A 24,173-nucleotide genomic window follows, 5' to 3' on the forward strand; every position below is an offset into this window, starting at 1 on the left:
CTTCTTTCCAGGGGTTCACTGGGAATGTCATGGCTAGGGACAAGCCATGCTCAGTAGCCCCTAAAGTAAAACATAAAAAAGGCCCTACCCAAAGCTGGCAAGCCTTCTAAGTTACCCAAACCTCTCTCAACCAGACCATCATCAGCTTCTAAGCTGCTGACAGATTCGGCAAGGGCTAATCCTCTACATCGAGAGTCGAGAGCAAGGAGCTCAAAGGGGAAGACACCGGAATTTGCTTTCGATCCGATAGCCTTCTCGAGCCAGTTCATGGAGAGGATGGGGAGTATAGTCCAATCCCAGATTGGACCAATTGTCGATCACCTGCAGTCTATGGACAATTTAGCCCAGAGACTGCAAAATCAGGAAAACCTGATAGAAAATCTCTTGCAATCCGGGCTACCACAACAACAACAGTTTGTGGTCCCGGACACGTCAAAGCTCCCGGCATTCGTACATAACAACCCATGGCGATTGGCTCTTCATGCGCCGTTCTCCGAGGGCATGCTGACAATTGAAGGATGTGGTACCTGTCTGGTAGAAGATTTTGAATTCTACCCGCCGGGTTTACAATTCCCCTTCCCTAATTACGCGCACCTGACAGAGGAAACGCTAATAAGGGTAGATAAGGTTCCCAAGGAAACCGTTATCTTCCCAAAAGAGCAAGCTCAGTCCGACTGGGTCCGGACTCTAAATGAGAGGGAATGTGTCAATATGAAATTAACCCCTCATAAAGGTACGTATATTATGTTCGTGGTGGAAGGGCAAACCCCAACACCATGCACCACAAAGGTATTAGGTCATACCTTACAAGCGGCTATGGAGGACAAGCCCATTCCGCAACTAAAAGAAACGGACCTAACTTCCCTGTTGTTCCCGGGAGACCAAGAATGCTGGATTGACGCCCCAGCTACTTTCACGGCAGGGAAATTGAACCCAGACTGTGCCACCACACAGTTCAGTGAACGACTCCCCACACTTTCGGACTCGCTGATTAAGATAAAGTACAAAGCTAGAATCAGGCTGAGTAGATCTGACAACTCAGCCACAATGGCGGAGATGACTTCGTTAGTCTATGCCAAGGAGCCACTTTTTAAGATCTTGACAAAGTCCTTGCTTCACACACTACAGTGTGATGCATATGACTTTGCAGTGGTCCGAAGCAATTGCCAGAAGCACGTCTTAGCTGAGGCCTCCATTAGGCATGAGCCTAACAGACTAATTAAGGCCTCGATCTGGGGAGCGGACCTATTCCCGGAGGACGTGGTAAATAGCGTCCTCGGAGAAGCAGCCAGGGTCAACCAAAGCCTCAGAGTCCGGTGGGGTCTAATTCCTAAAAGAAAATTCGAACCCACCAGAACACAATCAAGAGGCAGAAAAAGACCAAGGAAGTTTCAATCCTTCCAAGGTCCACAAGCTCAAACTGGTACAGGCATTGCCTGTATCCCAGGTGAGCCACCCTTCCACCTCAACAACAACTAGCCACTACTCCGTTTACTACGTCTCTGGCTTATAACCCCACCTTTGAATCACAAGGAGTGTTTCACGGGTATAATAGGCATGAGAGAGGTAGTAGAGCTAGGGGAACCTTTCGCCATAGAGGCAGCGGAAGAGCTTCCAGGAGGGGCAGAGGATTCCGAGGGAGCTGTGGAAGGAGACCTTCTGCAAACCAATGAGACTCCTCAGGTAGGAGGGAGGCTATACCTCTTCCGGAGCCGTTGGACTTTCAGCAAATGGGCACACAGCATAATAACAAAGGGCCTGGGGTAGAGTTGGATACAAGGGCCCCCTCCACCGACCAGTTTTTATCAGATTCCAATGGCAGATCTAACACTTTTCACCAAAGATCTCCTTCTGAAGAATGCAATAAAAGAGGTAAAACGCTTAAAATTTCAAGGTCGCTTGTTCAGCGTGCCAATGAAAGACTCAGACAAACGAAGAGTCATCTTAGATCTGTCCCATTTGAATACATACATTCAATGCGACAAGTTCCATATGCTGACCGTCTCGCAGGTGCGGACCTTACTTCCCCGTGGGGCCATCACCACCTCTATAGATCTTACAGACGCTTATTATCATGTTCCGATAGTAAGGCATTTACGTCCTTTCCTAGGATTCATATACCTTCAAAGTGATGCCGTTCGGACTCAATATAGCGCCCAGGATATTCACGAAGTTGGCGGAGACAGTAGTCCAAGAGCTGAGAACTCAAGGAATACAGTTAGTGGCCTACCTAGACGATTGGCTTATTTGGGCCAACAGCATCGAGGAATGCCACAAGGCGACGAACAAAGTAATAAAATTCCTGGAACACTTAGGGTTCCAAATAAATTTTAAAAAGTCCCGTCTTACTCCGGCAACCTGCTTCCAGTGGTTATGTCTACAATGGAACCTGACCACACACAAGCTGTCGATTCCACCAAAGAGGAAAGAGATAGCAAGAAACACGAAAAGCTTTCTCAAGGACAAACTAACATCCCGGAGAAACCAAGAAAGAAGCTTAGGCCCACTCCAGTTTGCCTCAATAACAGACACATTACTGAAAGCCAAACTTTAAGACATCAATCGAGTTTGGCGATCCAAAGCAAACAGGAAAAATTGAGACAAAATTTCTCGGATTCCATTAATACTAAGGAAAAGACTTCAACATGGACGAAAGTCAAAAACTTGGCAAAATCAGTACCTCTACAATTCCAACCGCCGGTATTAGTAATCCATACGGCTGCCTCCCTAAGCGGTTGGGGAGGCTACTCCCAATACGAAAAGGTCCAGGGGTTTGTGGTCAGTGACATTTTGTCAACTACACATCAATATCCTAGAGGCCATGGCAGTGTTCTTGACTCTAAAAAGACTTTCCCAGTCAAAGAAACAACATATCAGACCAATACTAGACAACGCGGTGATAATCCACTGCATAAATAGGGGAGGTTCCATATCAAGTCACATAAATCATATGATGATAGGAATCTTCACAATGGCAACAAAGAACCATTGGCACCTGTCAGCTGTTCACCTGGCTGGTGTAAGGAATGTAGTCACGGATGCACTTTCATTCCGCTGGAGTTGGAATGGTCCTTAGACAAAAATTAATTCAATTGGATCTGCCAACAAGTTCCGGATCTCCAAGTAGATCTATTTGCCACGGAATCCAACCACAAACTACAATGTTATGTAGCCCCCAACCTGGACCCTCTGGCCTATGCCACAGACGCCATGTCCATAGATTGGAACAACTGGCGGAGGATTTACCTGTTTCCACCTATAAACATACTAATGACATTCCTAGACAAGCTCAGGACTTTCAAAGGACAGATTGCAATAGTAGCCCCCAATTGGCCCAAAAGCAACTGGTTTTCTCTCTTGGTGAAACTGAAACTCCGCCCTCGGCGGATTCCCAACCCAAAGTTAACACAGATAGTACAAACTTGCAGTGTGTCAGCTTCCTCAAGAATTCAGAGTGCCATAACTTTATGAACTTTATGAAATTTGCAGCACAAAAAGATGCTGAGATTGACCCTCTTAACACATTGTTCCTAGAGTCAGACAAAAGAGAATCTACCCTTCGGCAATATAATTCTGCTGTAAGGAAGTTAGCCAAATTTCTGAAAGACTCAGGAGTTCAGACAATGATTACGAATCTGTCAGTTACCTTTTTCAGAACTTTGAAGGAGCCCTAGCCGCTAATACTATTACTACAATTAAATCTGCTTTAAAGAAAATATTTCAGATTGGGTTCAATATTAATCTTACAGTTTCGTATTTTTCGTCTATTCCAAGAGCTTGTGCTAGACTAAAACCAGTAATTCGTCCTCACACAGTTTCCTGGTTTTTAAATGATGTCCTTAAACTAGCTTCTGACACTGATAATGACTCATGCACTTATATAACGCTTCTCAGGAAGAAATTATTTTTGATAAGTTTAGCCTCAGGAGCCAGAATATCTGAACTCTCAGCATTATCTAGAGAACCAGATCACATTGACTTTCTTTCTTCTGGTGAAATATTAATCTCTCCAGATAGAAAATTCTTAGCAAAGAATGAGGATCCACAGAATAGATGGACCCTGTGGAAGATTGTCCCACTTCCACAGGATCTATCTCTGTGCCCAGTTAACACTGAAAGCCTATTTGAATAGAACTTCTAAAATGTCTTCAGGCCCTTTGTTTATTAGAGAGAATGAAGAACCATTTCCCTGAAAGGAATCAGACAACAGATTCTTTATTTTATTAAACAAGCCAACCCGGAATCAGTCCCACATGCCCATGATATCCGAGCAGTAGCTACATCAGTCAATTATTTTCATCACATGAATTTTAAAGAATTAAAAAGATATACAGGCTGGAAATTACCAGCAGTATTCAAACGCCACTATTTAAAATCCTTGGAAGCCCTAAAATTTGCAACAGTGGCAGCAGGGAATGTGGTTCCTCCGGATATAACAGAACCATTATAACAGGGTCCTATCTTCATATATTATTATTTCCTTTTAGTGCCCTTTCTCCTACCTGCCTTGCTTATTGTCCCTGCCTTAACCTAGACCTTTATTTGGATTGCACTTAAACCCGTGTTTATGATGTTCATATATTACTAATGTTTTTTGTATTATATCTAGACAACTCATGTTCTTTATTTATTGGAAGTTTTTTCTCTAATTTTACCAATAAGTTTTGGTTCTCTGACCTGGTATTATAATTTAAGTGATTTGTATATTAAGGTTTATTATTAAAACACTCTTAACTAAATTATTCTAATTTTATTTCAGTTCCTTAACTATGTGTATTTCCAAGCTTATGGGACCAATTCTCTGTTACTATTTCACGGAGCGACACAGGTTGAGCCCAGAAAAGGGATTTTGACAAAGGAAAAATCTATTTCTGGGCGAGGGACCTGTGTCGCCCAGTGAACCTACCCCCTTTTTCCTCACCCTAGGCTGGCCCAAGCTTGGGGTGCTATTAGGAATGATGGTAGAGGGCAGTAGCCGTAGTAGCGGGCAGTAGTCGGATGTAGAACGGCACCTCGTAGTATCGGGGGATATTGAGGAAGGAGAAGACTAATTGGTAAGGGACTTCTGGTAGTGGTTTTAACACGCCCCAGTTACTATACCGACACCCTATAAGGGTGAACGACCTGGGTATATTCCTGGCATTCCATGCAACTTTTTCTCTGGTATATTTAGCAGTATTTATACCTTAGAAATGGTGCTATAAGGAGCATTTCACTGGGCGACACAGGTCCCTTGCCCAGAAAGAGATTTTTCCTTTGTCAAAATCCCTTTATTAATGTCTTGAGAATCTTGGATATTACCGAATTTAATTCCAGAGTTTAAACGGTACAGTATCATAAGCTAAAAACAATCTTCTTGGATAAGAGTTGTTCCAACATAAAAAGCCCTAAAGGCTTTTGTAAAGTAAGGGGTTTGTATTAAAAAACAAGGATTTGATAAACCAAAAATTAATTTCAAACACAAACCCATCATTTTATGGAATATGCTCTTTTCTTTAACTTCTTGTAGAAATTGTATATAATACAAAGAAAAACCAATATTCATCACCAGGATTCTGCTTGGGGAACTCCATTCATACTATGAACAGCGTAAAGGAGTTTTCCCCTTCTAAGGAATGTCTAGAGATTAGGCTGAAGCTCATTCTGTACTGACTTTTGTAAAGCAATGGTTTTGTATATGAGCTAATATACTTAAAAATAAACATTTCATACAATGCAAAAATGTGTCAAATAAAGTAATGGAAATATATAAAAAAAATTTTATCTAACAAAATTATTTTATCATAATTCGTACTTTAATAAAGTACAGTACACTTAATTTCAAGTATGCAAACAAAACATATATTTTTGAAACTTCAAAACATGCTAGCATACAATTTACACAACAATTATGATTGACCCTTGATTTAATAAATAATATAGGGAAAGCATGCCAAAGTTATTTATTAATAATGGAATGGTTCTAATTGTAATAAAATAATTTTCCCCTATAAGAGTGTACTAATCTTAACTAATAGTACCATTTATATAAAAACAGTCTTCAAAACATATATAGAATATCACATATATTTTCAGGGAAAATTTCAACATTTTCCATAATTCTAAACAAAAATTCTAAGGTTGACAAACTTTAGTTAGCTTCAGTTTACACAACCGTCTTGCTTTCAAATCCAGTACTGTGATGGACGATGTCAAAATTCTTTCCTATTACAAAAGCTGTCCAAAACCAAGGATGAAACCTTACCTGGGTTAGAGGAGCACATCCTGTCAGAAGTCTACAGTTAAAATAAGATCCAAAAATAAAAATAACAATATATACGCAAAACTGTGGAGAATCTAAAAAATATAAAACTGAGAAGATTGTTCAGAAAGAAATCAATTATAAGTACTGTACTGTATACTATACATTATATATATTAAAATATATTTCTATACATAACTTCAAGTTAACTGTAGTTACTAATATTTGTCTAGCAAATAATGGAACTAGTTGAAAAGAAAACCCCATAGGCCTACTTATGAATGTAAGATGAACACATTTTCATTAGTACTAGTAGTTTCCACACATTATTTCCATAAACTGCTAACACTTTCTAACCATGAACTGCACTTCAGACAATAGGAAACTTAACTTCTTCAAAAGTTTAACTCCAAAACTACTCCACTACATCAGATTCTCTCTCATTTAATTGTCTTGATTCATCTTTCTCACACATACTTTTCAACATTGAAACCATTTCGTTGGGTTTTTTTATGAAAATATTATGAGCAAACTCCACATCCTTGTAAGACAGCCTGCCTGGAACTTTTTGTAGAATTTCCAAACCATTCACAAATTTAACATAGTCTTCTACTGTTTTTTTCAGGTCTCTTTCTTTCACATCAGGTTTAAGACAAACTTTCTTTTCCCACGAGGAATTTACATGATAAAGCCATGCACCTATTGCCCTACTGGATGCAAGGGGATCTTCTCGGCTGTTACCATCAGGAGGCGGTTTCCCTGGTAAAAGAGAAAAACATTCATGGAATCTATCATAGACTACAAAGGAAAGCCAGAATGAATAAGATATGCAAAAACAGTAAATTGCAAAAGAAAACTAGAATCAGGAGAAACTGTAAATGATGTATTCTAATACAGCATGAACCAATTTTTTAATTATATTTTAATATAAATAACATAATTTCTCTTCAATAATATTTTTTCTTATAAACTTTTTTGCATCTGCACAGGCTCTCAGACACTCTAACCTCAGAAGAAGACAAAGAAGACTAATTTCTCACGGCTGGGTGGTCCTCGGGTAAATATCCTTTAGGCCTTACTGTATATATGAAAGGAGTTTATTTCTTGTGTTGCCTGGATCATTTATGACAAAACAATGAGGTCAGAGGAAAAGGGTCTGGTCTAAAGCAATTATTTTTATAAAAAATCATACTTACTGTTACAAACTCATAATTTTCACTTAGAAATGATTTTTGGAAGAGAAAGGTAAGTATCTAGGTTAAGCAAATAAATTCTTTCGGAAAAAAAAAGGGATTTACATATTTTGTAAGTCGTTCTTTGTAGAGTTTACGTCACGTGTCTTGTGACGTCATACTTCTGGGGGAAGCATGCTGACAAACCGTATACCGAGTAATCTTATTGCAGTATTCCCATCATCGAAACACCGAGTAACGATATCAAGTGTTTTTGTGATCAGAATCAGAAGCTATGAGAATAGAACAACTTACCATAAATTTAAGAAAAAGAGTCTGATGAGGTCATATTTTTGGCGGAAGGTAGGTGGCAATTCAAATGATTTCTTTTCGATGCATTACTTATATTCCCTTAATGAAAACATCAAGTAATGATACAAAAAATTTCTTATAATGTTCAAAGAAATATGAAGATTTAACAGTGAATTAAAAATCAAAATACTAAAAGAGAGAGAGAGAGAGAGAGAGAGAGAGAGAGAGAGAGAGAGAGAGAGAGAGAGAGAGAGAGAGAGAGAGAGAGAGAGAGTATTCCTATCATAACTAATAAAGTCTATAAAAAAAAACTATGTAAATTGTGATACCTTACAATATATTGGTGCTGATGTAATATTCATTATGAAGAGATTTCGAATGTTAAGAAAATTATATAACCCCGTTTTCGTACTGTATGTGCGCATAATCGCAATACGGCAGTGTAACCTTGAGATCAGCTGATGCAAACCGATAGTAAATCAAAAGTAATTGTTGATTATTGAAATGATCAAGAAATTGAAAAATAAAAAATAAACATGCTTTAATAAACCACAATTAAACACAATAATGTCTAATGAGATATGAAGGCTTAATAATGAACTTAATTGAATAATGTATGAAGCTTTTTAAATGAACTACCCGTATGCATGCGAGAGTACACACACATGCACGCAGAGAGAAAGAGCGAGAATGTTTTTGCATGATTTATAACATGGCTAAAATGAATTGTATGGAAACTGTGATTTCCTGTAACATATTGGCGCTGATGTAATATTCATGACGAAGATATTTCGAATAAGTTAAGAAATTATATAAAAATATGCAATTCGGATGTACGCTATCTTTCGATACGGTAGCGCGACCTTCAGATCAGCTGATCATAACCAAAGGTAAACAAAATATTGGGTAATTCTTGACTGGTAAAATGCATCGGAAATTGAAAAATAGATTACAAAAAATGCATTAATAGATCATATGATATCCTATGAAACAAGAAAATTAAATAATGATAAATATTAAGAAACTATTGATAAATTATGATCAAGATTATTGCCAAATCATGACCCATCATAATAAATTTACGGAAACTTTACTTTTTGAGTATGACATACGTCGAAATCGACTCACGACACGTCTTTTGGTCCCTATCTCCATCATAAATCCATGACTGCCTGTACGGTAAGTCAACCAGGAGTCGGCTACGTAGTCCATCCACCTCTGCCATCTGCTCATTAGGCATCCCCCTACAGGTGGTGGATTGATTAGGGGATTGCCCTCCCTAGTGTGGATGTCCTCGCCATGATTTCTAGCCCTTCCTCTTGCATCCTCTGGGAAGAAAGGGAGGCTTCAAATTCTGTCCTTTCTTCTCTGGGGTGCTATGCTTCTGGCTGCTTTGTGGCTTTGGAGAAGGTTGTCTCTGCCTTGGAGGTGCCTGCTGATAAGCGCGAAAGGAGACATCCCGTTGGAGGAGTGTGTCTTGACTCGCCCTTTTCCATCAGTCTGCTATGCTCTCATTGTCTTCCCTGTCAAACAGGGCGGGTCCATCTATTGGAGCGGTGCGCAGTCTCATTGCCTCTCTCTTCGGCCCCTGTTTCTGAAATCTTGAGATAACTGCATCATGTTGCCTCAAGACCCAGTTAACCCATTGGTTAACCACATTCCCTGTTAAGAATTCGAGTGTCCTCACATCGGAAAGGAGGAAAGAAAGCAGTGTCTCCCTCCTCTTAGGAGTGGAGAAGTCCTCTTTCTTGACCAGATAACCAACCGTGTCCAACCAATCGTCTTGCCATGAGTCAAATTGCAAGGCACACTTTGCAACCCGCTCCATGTTGGCAGTATCCGCAGCAGAAAACTAGACAGGGAAAGTCGTCAATTTCTCCAAAGGTGTCTGGGTCAATGATACGATCACTGGATCCAGTGTTAGGGGGAAAGATCGTCTTTCCCTACTCCATAGTACTTCCTTTGCCTTATGTAAGGAAACCTAGAGGAGTCTACCGAACGAAGTGAGCGAGAGGAACCAGCCACTTGGGCAAAAGCTTTCTTCTTTGCTGCCTTAACTTCCCTTCCCCAAGGTAAAGCTACCTTGGGTCTGGAGGGTTAAGGGAGTGCCAGAAAACTGGTCCAGGGCCGTATCCTTGTTCTCGGTAGGGACGTCATCAGGTTCTTGCAGGTTATTCACCTTCCTGATGCAAGCCAGAACCTTTAAAAAGATCCTACACAAATCTCTTTGCTATGAAGGGGTGAAATTCGAGCTGGCGAAAGGTTCTTCTTCTCCCTAGCTAACATCCATAGTAGGGTGATCATAACCAAAAGTGGTGAGAGTCGCCAACGGAAAACCTTTAGGAAGCCGAATGGGCTCTTGGGGGAAGGCAGCTATGCCCAGGTCTTGTGTTAGTGGTCAGGACGGTAGCCTGTTCCCCTAGAGTCTGATGTTTATCCATTGAACACCAATACTTGGGTAAAGTCTTCGCGTCTTTCCTCTCTTGGTTGAATCTCAAATTCATCAAAGAGAGAGGATTCCTCTTCCTGATTGATTCTGTTAGTTTAGAGCCCTCGGAAACAACTCGTAGAGAGGTATCCTTTAATTGAGTTGAAGGATCTTCCCAGCCATTGACCCTAAAAGGGTTCCAGCACTCAGAGCGAGAGTCTGTGCAAAGATTAGAGGACTAAGACCTTCCGGGCAAAGCAATCTCTCTTTCCCTAACCGTCTTCGCAGTCGTGACCCGAGTCCCTGCCGTCCCTCCCAGTTTGAATCCATGATCTTCGGATCCTTAGCTTTAAGGTAATACTCATACCTTGAGGCTCTCTGAGTGACAGGAGGCGGAAGAGGTAATGGCGCTCTAGCTATACAAGATCGCCTAGGGTAGGAAAAATCCCTAGATCTCTTGGGCAAATCCAAATGAATGACATGAACCTTCGCTGCTGCTACCGGAGGATCGTTGTTATAGATCCCCATCACTTGTTTAGGCACTTTCACCAGGTCTTAAAACCAAGGTCCATCCTTGGTTAACAAATTACCTGATGCTTCAACCTCCCTGTTTGTCCGGCTAATATGTGGGAGGGGTGGAGGGAACGCCTCAACCCTCTCAAGGCTGAGTTCTTGCGGGGCGAACAACCGCTGCGAGTTTGGTAGGCAAGACAAGCTGGTACCCTCGCTAACCTCAACCCTAAGATAGTGATTGCTAGAGTGCTTAGGAACCTTATTCTCCTGACGAGAATCATGTTTCCTCGCTTCCAGCTGATTAGATCTCCTATTCCTTTTGCTGGAAGAAAAGGCATGCGACAATGCGTGGAGCTTCTCTGCCTTTGGTGATGAAACCAGATCCTGTCCTAGAGCGTCAAGAATGGGGGCTGTCTTACTAGCTGTTCTCCCGAAGAAGAAAGGTGTGGTGCTTTCCTTTACATCAAGGGGCGAGACCGGTGTAAACTCCGGAGAGTTACTTGCTTGATTGATCTCATGCGAGACTGGTCTCGTGATGCCCTGAGTGCTTTGTATGATGACAACATAGAGGGGCAGATGGAAATCTCCTCAATCCTTCGTCATCTAGCTCTGAGAAGCTGTGCGATGATGGGCTTGAGTTCGATATAGACGAATTCAAAACCTTTCAGTGGAAACCAATTGGAGGAGACCAATCAGGGGAAGATCGTTCCTCTCGCAAATGGCACATCACCTAGCGGACGAGGGAGCTGCTGCTCAGAAGGGAGGGTCGGAGAAGATCTCTCCTCACAAATGAAATGATGGATCAACTCCCCCTTCCAATGGCGCATCGCCTCGCAGAGAAGGGAGCTGCCACACAAAAGGGTGTGTTACATCGTCATTCCTTGGAAGGTCAGACTGTGCAACACTGGAAGGCAAACCTTTCGTGACAAGTTACTTCAAGGAGTGCTTGTCGTCAACTGCTCCTGTCCTCCCGCCGAACCAAGGGGGACGTCGGGGAGAACAGAAGACTTCTCGCTTCTCCTTTGACGGAGGACGAGACAACACCAAAGAGGGCCACAGTAGACGAACAGCATTGTCTGAGACTCCCCTATGGAGGACTCTCTTATGGCCTGCAGTGGGAGGAGACACCACATGAGGTTATCCCAGCGTTACAAGGGCGCCACTAGTACTCGACCGTTCCCCGGAGGAAGCTGGTCAAGCAAAGTCAGAGTGGAGAGATCAAGCTGGAGGAGAAAGACGGCAAACCTTCTTCGTGGCTGACCTCGAAAGGGAAGAACCCCTCTTAGCCTTCTTCTTCCGCCTACTAAACCTCAACCACTGGGAGGGCAACCACTCCCAACACACACTACAGGAAGACTCCGTGTACTAGTGACCTCGGCACAAAGGACAGAGACCGCTAGGATCTGTCTTCTCATAAGACATGATGGTGCAACACCAGCGCCCTTCTAAACCCGACAAACCAGCATGGTTGATCCTCACGCACAAGCACACCTGAAAAGAAAATGAAAAGAAATCAGTTCCAGCTGACTAGCGGTAGGTAGTTAAACACTGGTTAACTTTGTTTCGACTAATCTTCAGGTTCTCCGAAATAATAATGACTCTTAAAGAGCATAAGGTTTGTATTTTGCGCCAGGACAAAATTAAAAAAAAAAGTATAAAAAGTAAATAGGAATAAGATTTTTAAAAATTAAGCTATGTCAAGTTTAAGAATTATGCTATGTGTAACAAACAGTAAATATGGTACCATCCAATTCTCTCTCCTTCCATACCTCCCACCCTCTCTCCACCTCCGCACACGCCACAGTTAGCCGCTACAGTCTGTCTCGAAGGTAAGAACTCCATAACAATGCCACATTTTAATGCAGATCACAGTCCAGAAATCATTTATGTTATTTTGTGAGTGTATGTAAACTATTATAGCAATTACGGGGCCCGGCCAGTATCCCAAAATAAGGGGTATAGGACGAAAAACACAAAATCCTGAAAAAATTTCACTGAGCTTCATATTGCCAATGAAGAATGTGTATACAATATATTTTGTTGAAATTCCTCTTACTATCATAGTTACAGGGTAATTACTAAAAGTAACCCAATAAGCCGAAATCATTGATTCATACAAGAAAATGCAGTATTTTTTCTGTTATCATAAATTTTGATAATCTAATATGTTAACATAAAAAGAAAAAAAAATGTGAGCAATGGCATTTGTATAGATTCCATGAGTCACAAGACGAAGTATTACACCCTCAGCCATCAGGGAGAGTAGACGTTTGAGTTTAAACCTCTGACATTCACTTTTTTTACGTTTCTATTTTCTTGGTTTCAGTAAGAATTTCATCATGCCCAAAAGGAAAATACAATTTCAACATCTCGCTAACATAAGGAAGAAGAAAATTGGCTCTAATAAGAGTTCAAATGTGGGTAATATCGGTGAAATTAGAGGGGTTAGTGAAGGAGAGAGGAGTGTTGTGGATAGAGGTCCAGCCACCTTACCTGACAAGAGCCTAAGAAGCAAGATATTGAGCAAAGGGCTCTTCATTTATGATTAAATTATGATAAATAACATTGTTTTGGTTTATTAATATCCCCAAAAAACATAAAATTCATAATAATCACGATTTATTAATATTGTCTTTGTAAAAATACAAAGGAAAACTCTGAATGCCCGTATCTCAAAAACTATACTTATTGACCTTCAAATTCCATCTTCTCCCTTAGTTTTAAAGATAAAGCATTGAAATTTGGTATATAACTTAGAAAGAGATTATAAAACAATGAAATGAAGAATTTATTTTCATATTTTTTTTTTAATTTTTTCCCCTTATGGTCAGGGTTTATTTTTTAACCATAAGGAAAAAATTACTTTTAGAAACTCTTCATTTGATTGGAGGTCTACATCAGGTCTATATAGGGCAGTAATCCAAGGTCTTCATATTAATTACCAAGGGAGGAGATAGAATTTAAAAAACACTCATTTTCAGGATAAATCGCCCTGGCGTGGCAAAACCGAAGGTCAGAAGCAAAAATCCTATGCAGTTTGGAGTTGTCCTAAGTCAACTTATTAAGTAGTATGAATGTTAAAGTCCTGTCCTTAAAAAAACAGCATTAGCCGTCCAGCCCTCTTAAAAGCCTGTTTTTTCCATTGTCATATAATTGATTTGGGTGTTTATAAGAGGGCAGGAACGGATTAAATGTTTTCCAGTTATTTCATATGGGAAAAATTGCCTTGAGATACCAGTATATTCACATATGAGCCCGGTCCTGGAATGCATTACTGTATGCTTATATGGCAAGGTGTTACTGTACTTCGCTACCTTCTCCTGGTCAATGATCTCCGTACCCGAGACCGATGCCAGGAGTCCCAAGTCTCTGGAAGGGAACCCCTCTGGTAGGTGTCTCCTGGCACTCTTCAACCCCTTTGACCAGGACAAAGCTGCACTGATCCCCCGAGGGGACTCTGAGTGCCATAGACACGATCCAGGACAGTGTCTATACCTTCTTGTGGGACTGTCGAGGGATTTGACAGACCATTGATGGTTCTCATCCAGGCCAAGACTTGTCAGAAGGTACGCTCAGGCAGAGGTCCCCTTAATCAGCCTCCGTAAGCTTCGGGCTAGCAGCTCTACACAATAGATCGTCCTCGAAATCTCGTTGCTCATCCACCTCCGTACTCTCACCCATAGGAGCCCAGGGTTGGTTATAGACGTCAGGATAGGCTGATGTTCTGGAATAAACAACTTCCATTAATCTCTCTTGCTGAGGCACAGAAGCTCTAGCCGAGGACTTGAAAATGGTATTCAAGTTCTTCAGCTCCCTGTGCGAGGTCAGGTATTCCTCCAAAAGAGATGGACTTGCGGTTGTCTCTTTTCTGAGCAGAATAATGCTGGCAATCTCACAAAGGGTTATGGTCTCTCGGTGAGGAGTGACGATCACGAGCCACCTGGTTGCGGTTACAAGGTGAGGAGTGTTCGTACGAAGACAAGTGATGAGTTGCTGGAGAGTCACGCACAGCTGACGAGTAGCTAACAGCTAGCAAAATACATGTGGTTGATGGTTGGCGAACAGCTGATGCGTAACAAGGCCCCGGAGGCTCAAGGTGACGGTCCTAGAAAGGACTGAAAAGACGTCTCTTTACTGCAGGGGGGAGAATGTCTAGGGTGGCAAGGTGTAATAAACTGTGAAGCCTAGCGAACCCCAGGAGGGGAACGTCTGCTTGTTTGCTCTGAAGAGGGAACTGTTCTCCACAGCTGATGAGCAGTTAACAGCTCGTGAGTCACGCACAGCTGACTCGTGACCAAAGCCCGGAGGTTCAGTGTAATGGTCCTTGACAGGACTAAAAAGATGTCTCCTTACTGCAGGGGGATAAAACATCAAGGGTAGCGAAGTGATAAACTCCAAAGCCTGACAAAAACCCAGAGGGAAAAGTCTGCGTGGTTCCACCGGAGAGGGAACCTGTTCTCCACAGCTGACGAGTAGTGAACCGCTGACGTGTGACGACAGCCCGGAGGCTCAGTGTGACAGTCCTTGATAGGACTGAAACAATGTCTCCTTACAGCAGGGGAGGAGAACGTCCAGGGGTGCGAGGATTGATAAACTGCGAAGCCTAATGAACCCCCGGAGGGGAACGTCTGCACGGTTAATCCGGAGAGGGAATCTGTTCCCCACAGCTGACGAGTAGTGAACAATTGGCGAGTCATGCACAGCTGATGTGTGACGAGAACCCAGAGGCTCAGCGTGACGGTCCTTGACAGGACAGAAAAGATGTCTCCTTACCGCAGGGAGGAAGAACGTCCGAAGCCTGACGAACCCCCGGATGGAGAACGTCTGCACGGTTCCTAAGGAGATGGAACCTATTCTGACTGAGTCAAAAGAAAATAGTTGGTCTTTAGAAGATCTCTGGATCTGAGTCTCTATGGGGGTCTCACTTGCGGACGAAAGACGACCACCCGCAGGAGAGACTCCCCCTGGCTCAGCATGGGGGAGAGCATAGTTTTTGGTGATGAGTTAGCAGCTGCTGATCTCTGTCGAGCTGTCAGCAATTCTCCCCAGAAGTGGGAAAATTGCTAAAGAGCTGATAAAGGGAAGTTCTCCCTCAGAAGGGACAGCAGCCCAACAACCGGAGAGGTTAACTCTCCCTCGGAAGAGAAAGTTGTCAAAACCCTGGAGGCAAACCTCCGGCCAGCGCTCTCTGCTTCCTGAAAACAAGCCTTGTTCAAGTTGAAGGTCGGCATCGAGCACTCCCTGTAAAACGTAGCTGAGGCTAGATTCTGGGTTCACTCTGAACGGCTCCCCCGACTGGAACAACGGAAGGAACCCAGTACAGTATGCCACTGCCATCGTTCCTAAGCTTGAGCCTGAGGAACGGAGGAGTATTAATAGAAAATGTTGCAGAGACTGTACCATTCCCGACAGGGAGTCCTCGTTAGAGCATATCGCCAGCGTGCTGATCAAGAACTGTCACAGGGGCAGGACTGTGATGGGGCATGTACAGTAGATTTCACAGGAACGAACGACTCTACTCTTCTACGTTAGCTGACTTAGCTGATCGAAGAAGTACCGCATTGCTCGCTGAGGAAATATGACAAATGCGTAGACAATTTGCATTTTTTTCTAACGGTAAAAACCTTTAGCAATTTATTAGGGGTATTACTTTTGGCGAAGCTGAAAGAACGAGCCATTAAAATTTAGCAAGGGATAACTACCCATTCCGCTAGTTAGAGGGGGTAGGGGTAGGTGGCTTGCTACCGCTCCCACTCACACACCTGTGATTTAGCTCCCTTTGCTTGGAGGTAGGATTTCAAGGGGGATAGGGCTGACGGGTAAGCTTGTATAAATACCTAAGGGTTTGTATCGTTAGGAAAAATACAAATTACCTATGAATTTTTCATTTGTTCCATAACTGGAATACAAACCTACACTATTTATTAAGGGTGACTCACCCTTTAGGAAGGTGGATATCCCTATACATCATTAAACCTTGCTACGCAAGGTCTGCGGCCTACGCAAGCTGTGTGTTGAGATATTTAGTAATGTGACTGTCCAGATTAACGGATTTTGAGCGAACCGAAAAATCTATCTTTGGGTGAGATAGCCATGTCGTCGTGATGGAAGGTTCCTATAAGTGGCTTTTTAAGGGATATTTGACTACAGTGATATTCCCAGAAAATTTACCTTTAGGTCTCCAGAATTCTAAAACCTGGCGCGAATATCCTTACAATTTCTCCTAAGGATATTGCATAAATCAGGGGACGTATATCTTAATACGATACATAGCAATCTTCACCCCGAATAGCATTTTCGCTTCGAGGGGGAAAGTGGAAAAATTAGAAGGGGAGCCGATATCAAGGTTACCCTTCCTCCCTTACTACTACAAGTATCTAGATGGCGCTGTACGTCAACCCCACACACTATTCCTTTGTAGCGTTGAGCATGGTGCTACAGATATACTGTAGTAGTTTCGGGAGGGATCCTGCCAAGGCCTTTTCTATCGAAAAGGAGGGCCGATCCATCAGAACGACATGGCTATCTCACCCAAAAATAGATTTTTCGCTTGGCTTAAAATCGTCCTGATGGAAGGTTACCAGAGAATTATTTAGAAAGTACTGTATCAGTGGATTTTCAAGAGTGCCTTAACCTCAGAACAGTTATTCCTTGGTCATTCAGACCATAGAGACATATGACGTTACCGTTATACGTCATTACTGCTAATCATAAACCATGTTAGTGCTTCCTGCCCCTTACAGGGAAGAGTCATACTAGACATAGGAAAGGAGTCTCAAGGTTTGCATATAACATATGAACAAACATAGCATCAAGTACATACAGGTCTCACTGTATGTACGTATGTCTGATTGAAACAAGCCAAGCATTACCAGATAAAGTTTGTACTCGTATAAGAACAAAGGTATTAGCTATATATCTTGTTTGTATAAATATATGCAGTTTATTAAAGGAAAATAAAACTCTGATATATTTTTATTGAAAATCAATTTTCGGGCGAAATAAGACGCAAATACACATCAAGTATTTATTGGTAATAGATAACCAGCAGAATCATCATATATAACATAATGTTAATAAAAGCAATGAGAAACATGTTCTACAATCAAAGTCCAGAAAAATGTTATTTTCATTAGTAAAATAAATTTTTGAATATACTTACCCGATAATCATGTAGCTGTCAACTCCGTTGCCCGACAGAATTCTACGGGAGGGATACGCCAGCTATCACTATACTAGAAGGGGGTGTACTCACCAGCGCCACCTGTGGCCAGGTACTGCAGTACTTCTTGTTGACACCACCTCACTTTTTCCTCGGTCCACTGGTTCTCTATGGGGAGGAAGGGTGGGTCAATTAAATCATGATTATCGGGTAAGTATATTCAAAAATTTATTTTACTAATGAAAATAACATTTTTCAATATTAAACTTACCCGATAATCATGTAGCTGATTCACACCCAGGGGGGTGGGTGAAAACCAGTGTACATGACTAAAGGATAGCTAAGTATCCCGTATTTCATATAATCAGTTATCTCAGAATAACAATGAAATAATAAGTACCTGGTAAGGAAGTCGACTTGAACCGTTACTCTGCCTTTATTAAGTTCGTCTTCCTTACTGAGCGCAGCGTTCCTCTTAGGAGGCTGAATCAACTCAAAGGTGCTAAAGTATACAGGGCTGCAACCCATACTAAAGGACCTCTACACAACCTCTAACCCAGGTGCTTCTCAAGAATGAATTGACCACCCGCCAAGTCAACAAGGATGCGGAAGGCTTCTTAGCCTACCGTAACAACCCAAAAAACAACAATAAAAGCATTCAAGAGAAAGGTTAAAAAGGTTATGGGATTAAGGGAATGTAGTGGCTGAGCCCTCACCTACTACTGCACTCGCTGCTACGAATGGTCCCAGGGTGTAGCAGTTCTCGTAAAGAGACTGGACATCTTTAAGATAAAATGATGCAAACACTGACTTGCTCCTCCAATAAGTTGCATCCATAATGCTCTGCAGAGAACGGTTCTTATTAAAGGCCATCGAAGTGGCTACGGCTCTCACTTCGTGGGTCCTTACCTTCAGCAAAGCAAGGTCTTCATCCTTCATGTGAGAATGGGCTTCTCTAATCAGAAGCCTTATATAATACGAAACTCCGTTTTTGGACATGGGCATCGAAGGTTTCTTGATTGCACACCATAAGGCTTCTGACTGTCCTCGTATAGGTTTTGACCTATTAAGATAATATTTCAGAGCTCTGACAGGGCAAAGAACTCTTTCTAGCTCGTTACCTACCATGTTGGAAAGGCTAGGAATTTCAAACGATCTAGGCCAAGGACGTGAAGGAAGTTCATTCTTAGCTAAGAATCCGAGCTGTAAAGAACATGTTGCAGATTCGGATGTGAACCCAATGTTCTTGCTGAAGGCATGAACCTCACTGACTCTTTTAGCTGTTGCAAGGCAGACGAGGAAAAGAGTCTTGAGGGTAAGGTCCTTGAAGGAAGCTGACTGGAGAGGTTCGAACCTAGGAGACATAAGGAACCTTAAGACTACGTCTAGATTCCAGCCTGGAGTGGGTAAACGACGTTCTTTAGAAGTCTCAAAAGACTTAAGGATGTCTTGAAGGTCCTTGTTGGAAGAAAGGTCCAAACCTCTGTGGCGGAGAACTGAAGCCAACATACTTCTGTACCCTTTAATCGTAGGAGGCGAAAGGGATCTCTCATTCCTTAGATGTAATAGGAAGTCAGCTATTTGGGTTACAGAGGTATTGGTAGAGGAAACTGCATTGGCTCTACACCAGCTTCGGAAGACTTCCCACTTGGATTGGTAGACTCTACGAGTGGATACCCTCCTTGCTCTGGCAATCGCACTGGCTGCCTCCTTCGAAAAGCCTCTAGCTCTAGCGAATCTTTCGACAGTCTGAAGGCAGTCAGACGAAGAGCGTGGAGGTTTGGGTGCACCTTGTCTACGTGAGGTTGACGTAGAAGGTCCACTCTTAGAGGGAGAGTCCTGGGGACGTCGACCAGCCATTGTAGTACCTCTGTGAACCATTCTCTTGCAGGCCAAAGGGGAGCAACCAGCGTCAGCCGTGTCCCTTCGTGCGAGACGAACTTCTGAATGACTCTGTTGATGATCTTGAACGGTGGGAATGCGTAAAGGTCGAGATGGGACCAATTCAGCAGAAAAGCATCCACATGAACTGCTGCTGGGTCTGGAACTGGGGAACAGTACAAAGGAAGCCTCTTGGTCATGGAGGTGGCAAACAGATCTATCGTAGGCTGACCCCACAAGGTCCAAAGTCTGTTGCACACGCTCTTGTGAAGGGTCCATTCCGTGGGAATGACTTGATCTTTTCTGCTTAGGCGATCTGCTGAGACGTTCATGTTGCCCTGAATGAACCTCGTTACTAGAGTGAGGTTTAGACTTCTTGACCAAATGAGGAGGTCCCTTGCTATCTCGTATAGGTTCCTCGAATGGGTCCCTCCCTGCTTGGAGATGTAAGCCAAGGCTGTGGTGTTGTCGGAGTTCACCTCCACCACCTTGCCTAGCAGGAGGGACTTGAAGTTCATAAGGGCCAAATGAACTGCCAGTAGCTCCTTGCAGTTGATGTGGAGCGTTTCCTGTTCCCTGTTCCACGTTCCCGAGCATTCCCGTCCGTTCAAGGTCGCGCCCCAGCCCGAGTCTGATGCATCCGAGAAGAGATGAAGATTGGGGGTCTGAATCGCTAACGATAGGCCCTCCTTGAGAAGGAGGTTGGTCTTCCACCACAAGAGAGTGGTCTTCATCTCTTTGGTGACAGGGATAGAGACTGCTTCGAGCGTCAAATCCTTGTCCCAATGAGCTGCTAGATGGAATTGGAGAGGGCGGAGGTGGAGTCTCCCTAACTCGACGAACAGGGCTAATGATGACAGGGTCCCTGTGAGACTCATCCACTGTCTCACCGAGCAACTGTTCCTCTTCAGCATGCTCAGGATGCAATCTAGGGCTTGGCTTATCCTTGGGGCCGAGAGAAAAGCCCGAAAATCCTGACTCCGAATCTCCATTCCCAGGTAAACTATGGATTGGGAGGGAATGAGCTGGGACTTTTCGAAGTTGACTAACAGACCCAGTTCCTTGATCAAGTCCAAAGTCCAGTTGAGACTCTCCAGACAGCGACGACTCGTGGAGGCTCTCAACAGCCAGTCGTCTAAGTAAAGGGAGGCTCTGATGTCCGATAAGTGGAGGAATTTTGCAATATTCCTCATCAGATGCGTAAACACCATAGGAGCTGTGCTTAGGCCAAAACACAGGGCTTGGAATTGGTACACAACCTTTCCAAAAACGAATCTCAGGAAAGGTTGGGAGTCTGGATGAATAGGAACGTGAAAGTAAGCGTCTTTCAGATCCAACGAGACCATCCAGTCCTCCTGCCTGACCGCTGCTAGGACCGACTTCGTCGTCTCCATAGTGAACGTCTGCTTGGTGACATAAGCATTGAGCGCGCTGACGTCCAGCACCGGTCTCCAACCTCCTGTCTTCTTGGCCACCAGAAAGAGACGGTTGTAGAAGCCCGGGGATTGATGGTCCCGGACTATAACCACTGCCTTCTTCTGTAACAGGAGCGACACCTCCTGGTGCAACGCTAGCCTCTTGTCCTTTTCCTTGTAGTTGGGAGAGAGGTTGATGGGAGAAGTGGTCAGAGGGGGTTTGCGGCAGAATGGTATCCTGTAACCCTCCCTTAGCCACCTGACAGACTGGGCGTCTGCACCTCTCTTTTCCCAAGCTTGCCAGAAGGTCTTGAGTCTGGCTCCTACTGCTGTCTGGAGAGGAGGAGAGTCAGTGTTTGCCTTTTGAAGTCTTGGGACCTTTCCTAGACCTGCTCCTGGAAGAGTCTGGACGGGAGCTTCCTCGGCTGGGGGCTCTGCCACGAAAGGGCGGAATAAACCTTGTAGCAGGAGTATCAGCCACTGGGGTGCGGTAAGTCCTGGGAGCTGAGGGAGCAACCTTAGTCTTACGAGCTGAAGAGGCCACAAGATCATGAGTGTCCTTCTGAATCAGGGCCGCAGACAAATCCTTGATAAGCTCTTCGGGAAACAAGAACTTAGAAAGCGGAGCAAAAAGGAGTTGAGACCTTTGACAAGGTGTGATGCTGGAAGAAAGAAAGGTGCAAAGTTGCTCCCTTTTCTTAAGAACTCCTGACACAAACATTGAAGCAAGCTCGCCAGACCCATCCCGAATTGCTTTATCCATGCAGGACATTAAAAGCATGGCCGAGTCCTTGTCCGCAGGGGAGGTCTTCTTGCTCAGGGCCCCCAGGCACCAGTCTAGAAAATTGAACATCTCAAAGGCACGAAATACACCCTTTAGGAAGTGGTCTAAATCGGAGAAGGTCCAGCAAACCTTAGAGCGCCTCATTGCTGATCTACGAGGAGAGTCGACCAAACTTGAGAAGTCAGCCTGGGCAGAGGCAGGGACTCCCAAGCCTGGTTCCTCTCCTGTGGCATACCATACGCCCGCCTTAGAAGTGAGCTTAGTAGGTGGGAACATAAAGGAAGTCTTCCCTAGTTGCTGTTTAGACTGCAACCACTCCCCTAATATTCTTAAAGCTCTCTTAGAGGACCTAGCAAAGACGAGCTTAGTATAAGTTGACTTAACAGGCTGCATGCCCAGCGAAAACTCAGATGGAGGAGAGCGGGGGGTAGCAGAAACAAAATGGTCCGGGTATACCTCTCTGAAAAGAGCCAGGACCTTACGAAAGTCAATGGGTAGAGGAGAAGACTTCTGTTCTTCCACGTCTGATGAGGGATCCAGGTGCGCAGCTTCCTCCTCAGAAACCTCATCACCAGAGTGTAGCGAAGTGGGAGGAAAAGTAACAGTGGTATGCTGAACAGCAGAATCTGAACAAGCGGGTGCATAAACGCTTGTGGTTTCATCCTCAAGTCTCTGTTGCTGAGTTAAAACCTGAGGTTCAGGCTGCAAAGACTGGTCAAGAAGAGTAGAGGAAGGTAGGCGCATGGGTTGAGGCGGCTGACTCCTAGCATGAGTTTCTTGTCTCAAGAGTTGCGCTTGCTGTAAGGGAGGCGGATGCGCAGTAGCAGATTCCTGAGGAACGAGTTGAGGTTCCTGAGGTGTGAGCTGCGAGAGTTGAGGTAGCGGCTGCGCAGAACGCAGTTCCTGTCTCGCGAGTTGAGGTTCCTGAGGTGCTAGCCTAAGGAGTTGAGGCTCTCGCCTTGAGGAGGGTTGAGGTCGCTGCAGCGAGTGCTGAGGTGGCTGCCTCATGGATGGAAGAGGTTGTCGTACCTCAAGAGAATGTTGCCTCGCTGGTGGAACCGCAAGCGGAAGCGGAGGAAGTAAGGCATAAGACTCCTGCTCCCATTGCTGAGGTTGCCTTAAGGAAGGCGGAGGTTGCTGCACACCGCTGGTAACTGGCAACTCAGTATGCGGTAAGGTATCCTGAGGAACCTCAACTTCGTACGCCTGGCAGACTGGACTGCGGTGAGGCGGAGCGATCGCAGGAGGAGGTGTAACCTTCTCAGCCTGACACTCACGCATTAAGACCGCAAGCTGTGACTGCATGGACTGAAGCAAAGTCATCTTGGGGTCGACAGACGCTAAGGTCTGCTGAGGCAAAGCCTTAACAGAAGATGAGGTCTGTTGCGGCATCACCTTACCTCTCTTAGGAGGTGTGCAGTCACCTGATGACTGCGGAGAGTCAGAGCTAATCCAATGACTGCAACCAGGTTGTAGAACTCTTGAGGTCTGGACTTTGCGTTTGAGAGGTCTTGAGACCTGAGTCCAGCGTTTTCTCCCTGACAAATCTTCTGCAGACGAGTAAAAGACGGGCTCAATCGTCTGCGGGTGGGAGTGACGGTCTCTGTAAGACACGCCCGCAACCACCGAGGATACTTCTGTGCGCCGATCAAGGCCTGCCGAACCCTTTTGCCCTTCGACATTGCTTCTCCCCTGGGCTTGGGAGCTTGCAAGAGGTCCCGGACTGGGAGGACGACTGGCACGCACAGAAGTACCCTCACGCACCACACTGACACTGACACTAGCACTTGGCACCGCACTGACACTAGCACTTGGCACAGCACTGGCACTATCCCCTCCCACTGCACTTTTGACCTTAAGTTCTTTGACTTCTGCCATAAGAGACTTATGATCACTAACCACCGATTCCACTTTGTCACCTAAAGCCTGAATGGCACGCAAAACAACGGACATATCAGGTTGAGTACAAATAGTAGGTTCGGGGGTAGCCACTACAGGGGGAGGAAAAGGTTGAGGATCATGAGGTGAGGAAAAAAGTGAAGAGCGAGAAGAACTCCTCCTAACTCTCTCTCTCTCTAACTTGGTTGAATATTTCAGGAATCGAACAAATTCAAGTTCCGAAAGTCCGGCGCATTCCTCACATCGATCTTCCAACTGACAGGGTCTTTCCCTACAGTCAGAACAAGCGGTGTGAGGATCAACCGAGGCCTTCGGAACACGCCTATTACAAGACCTACATCGTCTATGGGGTGGGGCTTGTGAAAG

At 44.0% G+C, this 24,173-nt stretch overlaps 1 protein-coding gene and 1 pseudogene across 1 annotated transcript in view; one reads left to right on the top strand and one right to left on the bottom strand.

Annotated features, from left to right (window-relative positions):
• Positions 1 to 3,038: 3,038 nt before the first annotated feature.
• Positions 3,039 to 5,697, top strand: LOC137625965 (uncharacterized; annotated as a pseudogene).
• A 187-nt stretch (positions 5,698 to 5,884) lies between these two features.
• The window catches only part of LOC137625964 (uncharacterized), a 365,639-nt gene continuing 347,350 nt past the window's right edge, over positions 5,885 to 24,173 (bottom strand). Inside the window, exon 14 of the mRNA XM_068357031.1 lies at positions 5,885 to 7,000. Within this exon, the coding sequence (XP_068213132.1) occupies positions 6,657 to 7,000 (344 nt within the window). The 3' untranslated portion in view covers positions 5,885 to 6,656. The remainder of the gene's footprint in view (positions 7,001 to 24,173) is intronic.

Source organism: Palaemon carinicauda, chromosome 33, assembly GCF_036898095.1.
Source record: "Palaemon carinicauda isolate YSFRI2023 chromosome 33, ASM3689809v2, whole genome shotgun sequence".
NCBI lineage: Eukaryota > Metazoa > Arthropoda > Malacostraca > Decapoda > Palaemonidae > Palaemon > Palaemon carinicauda.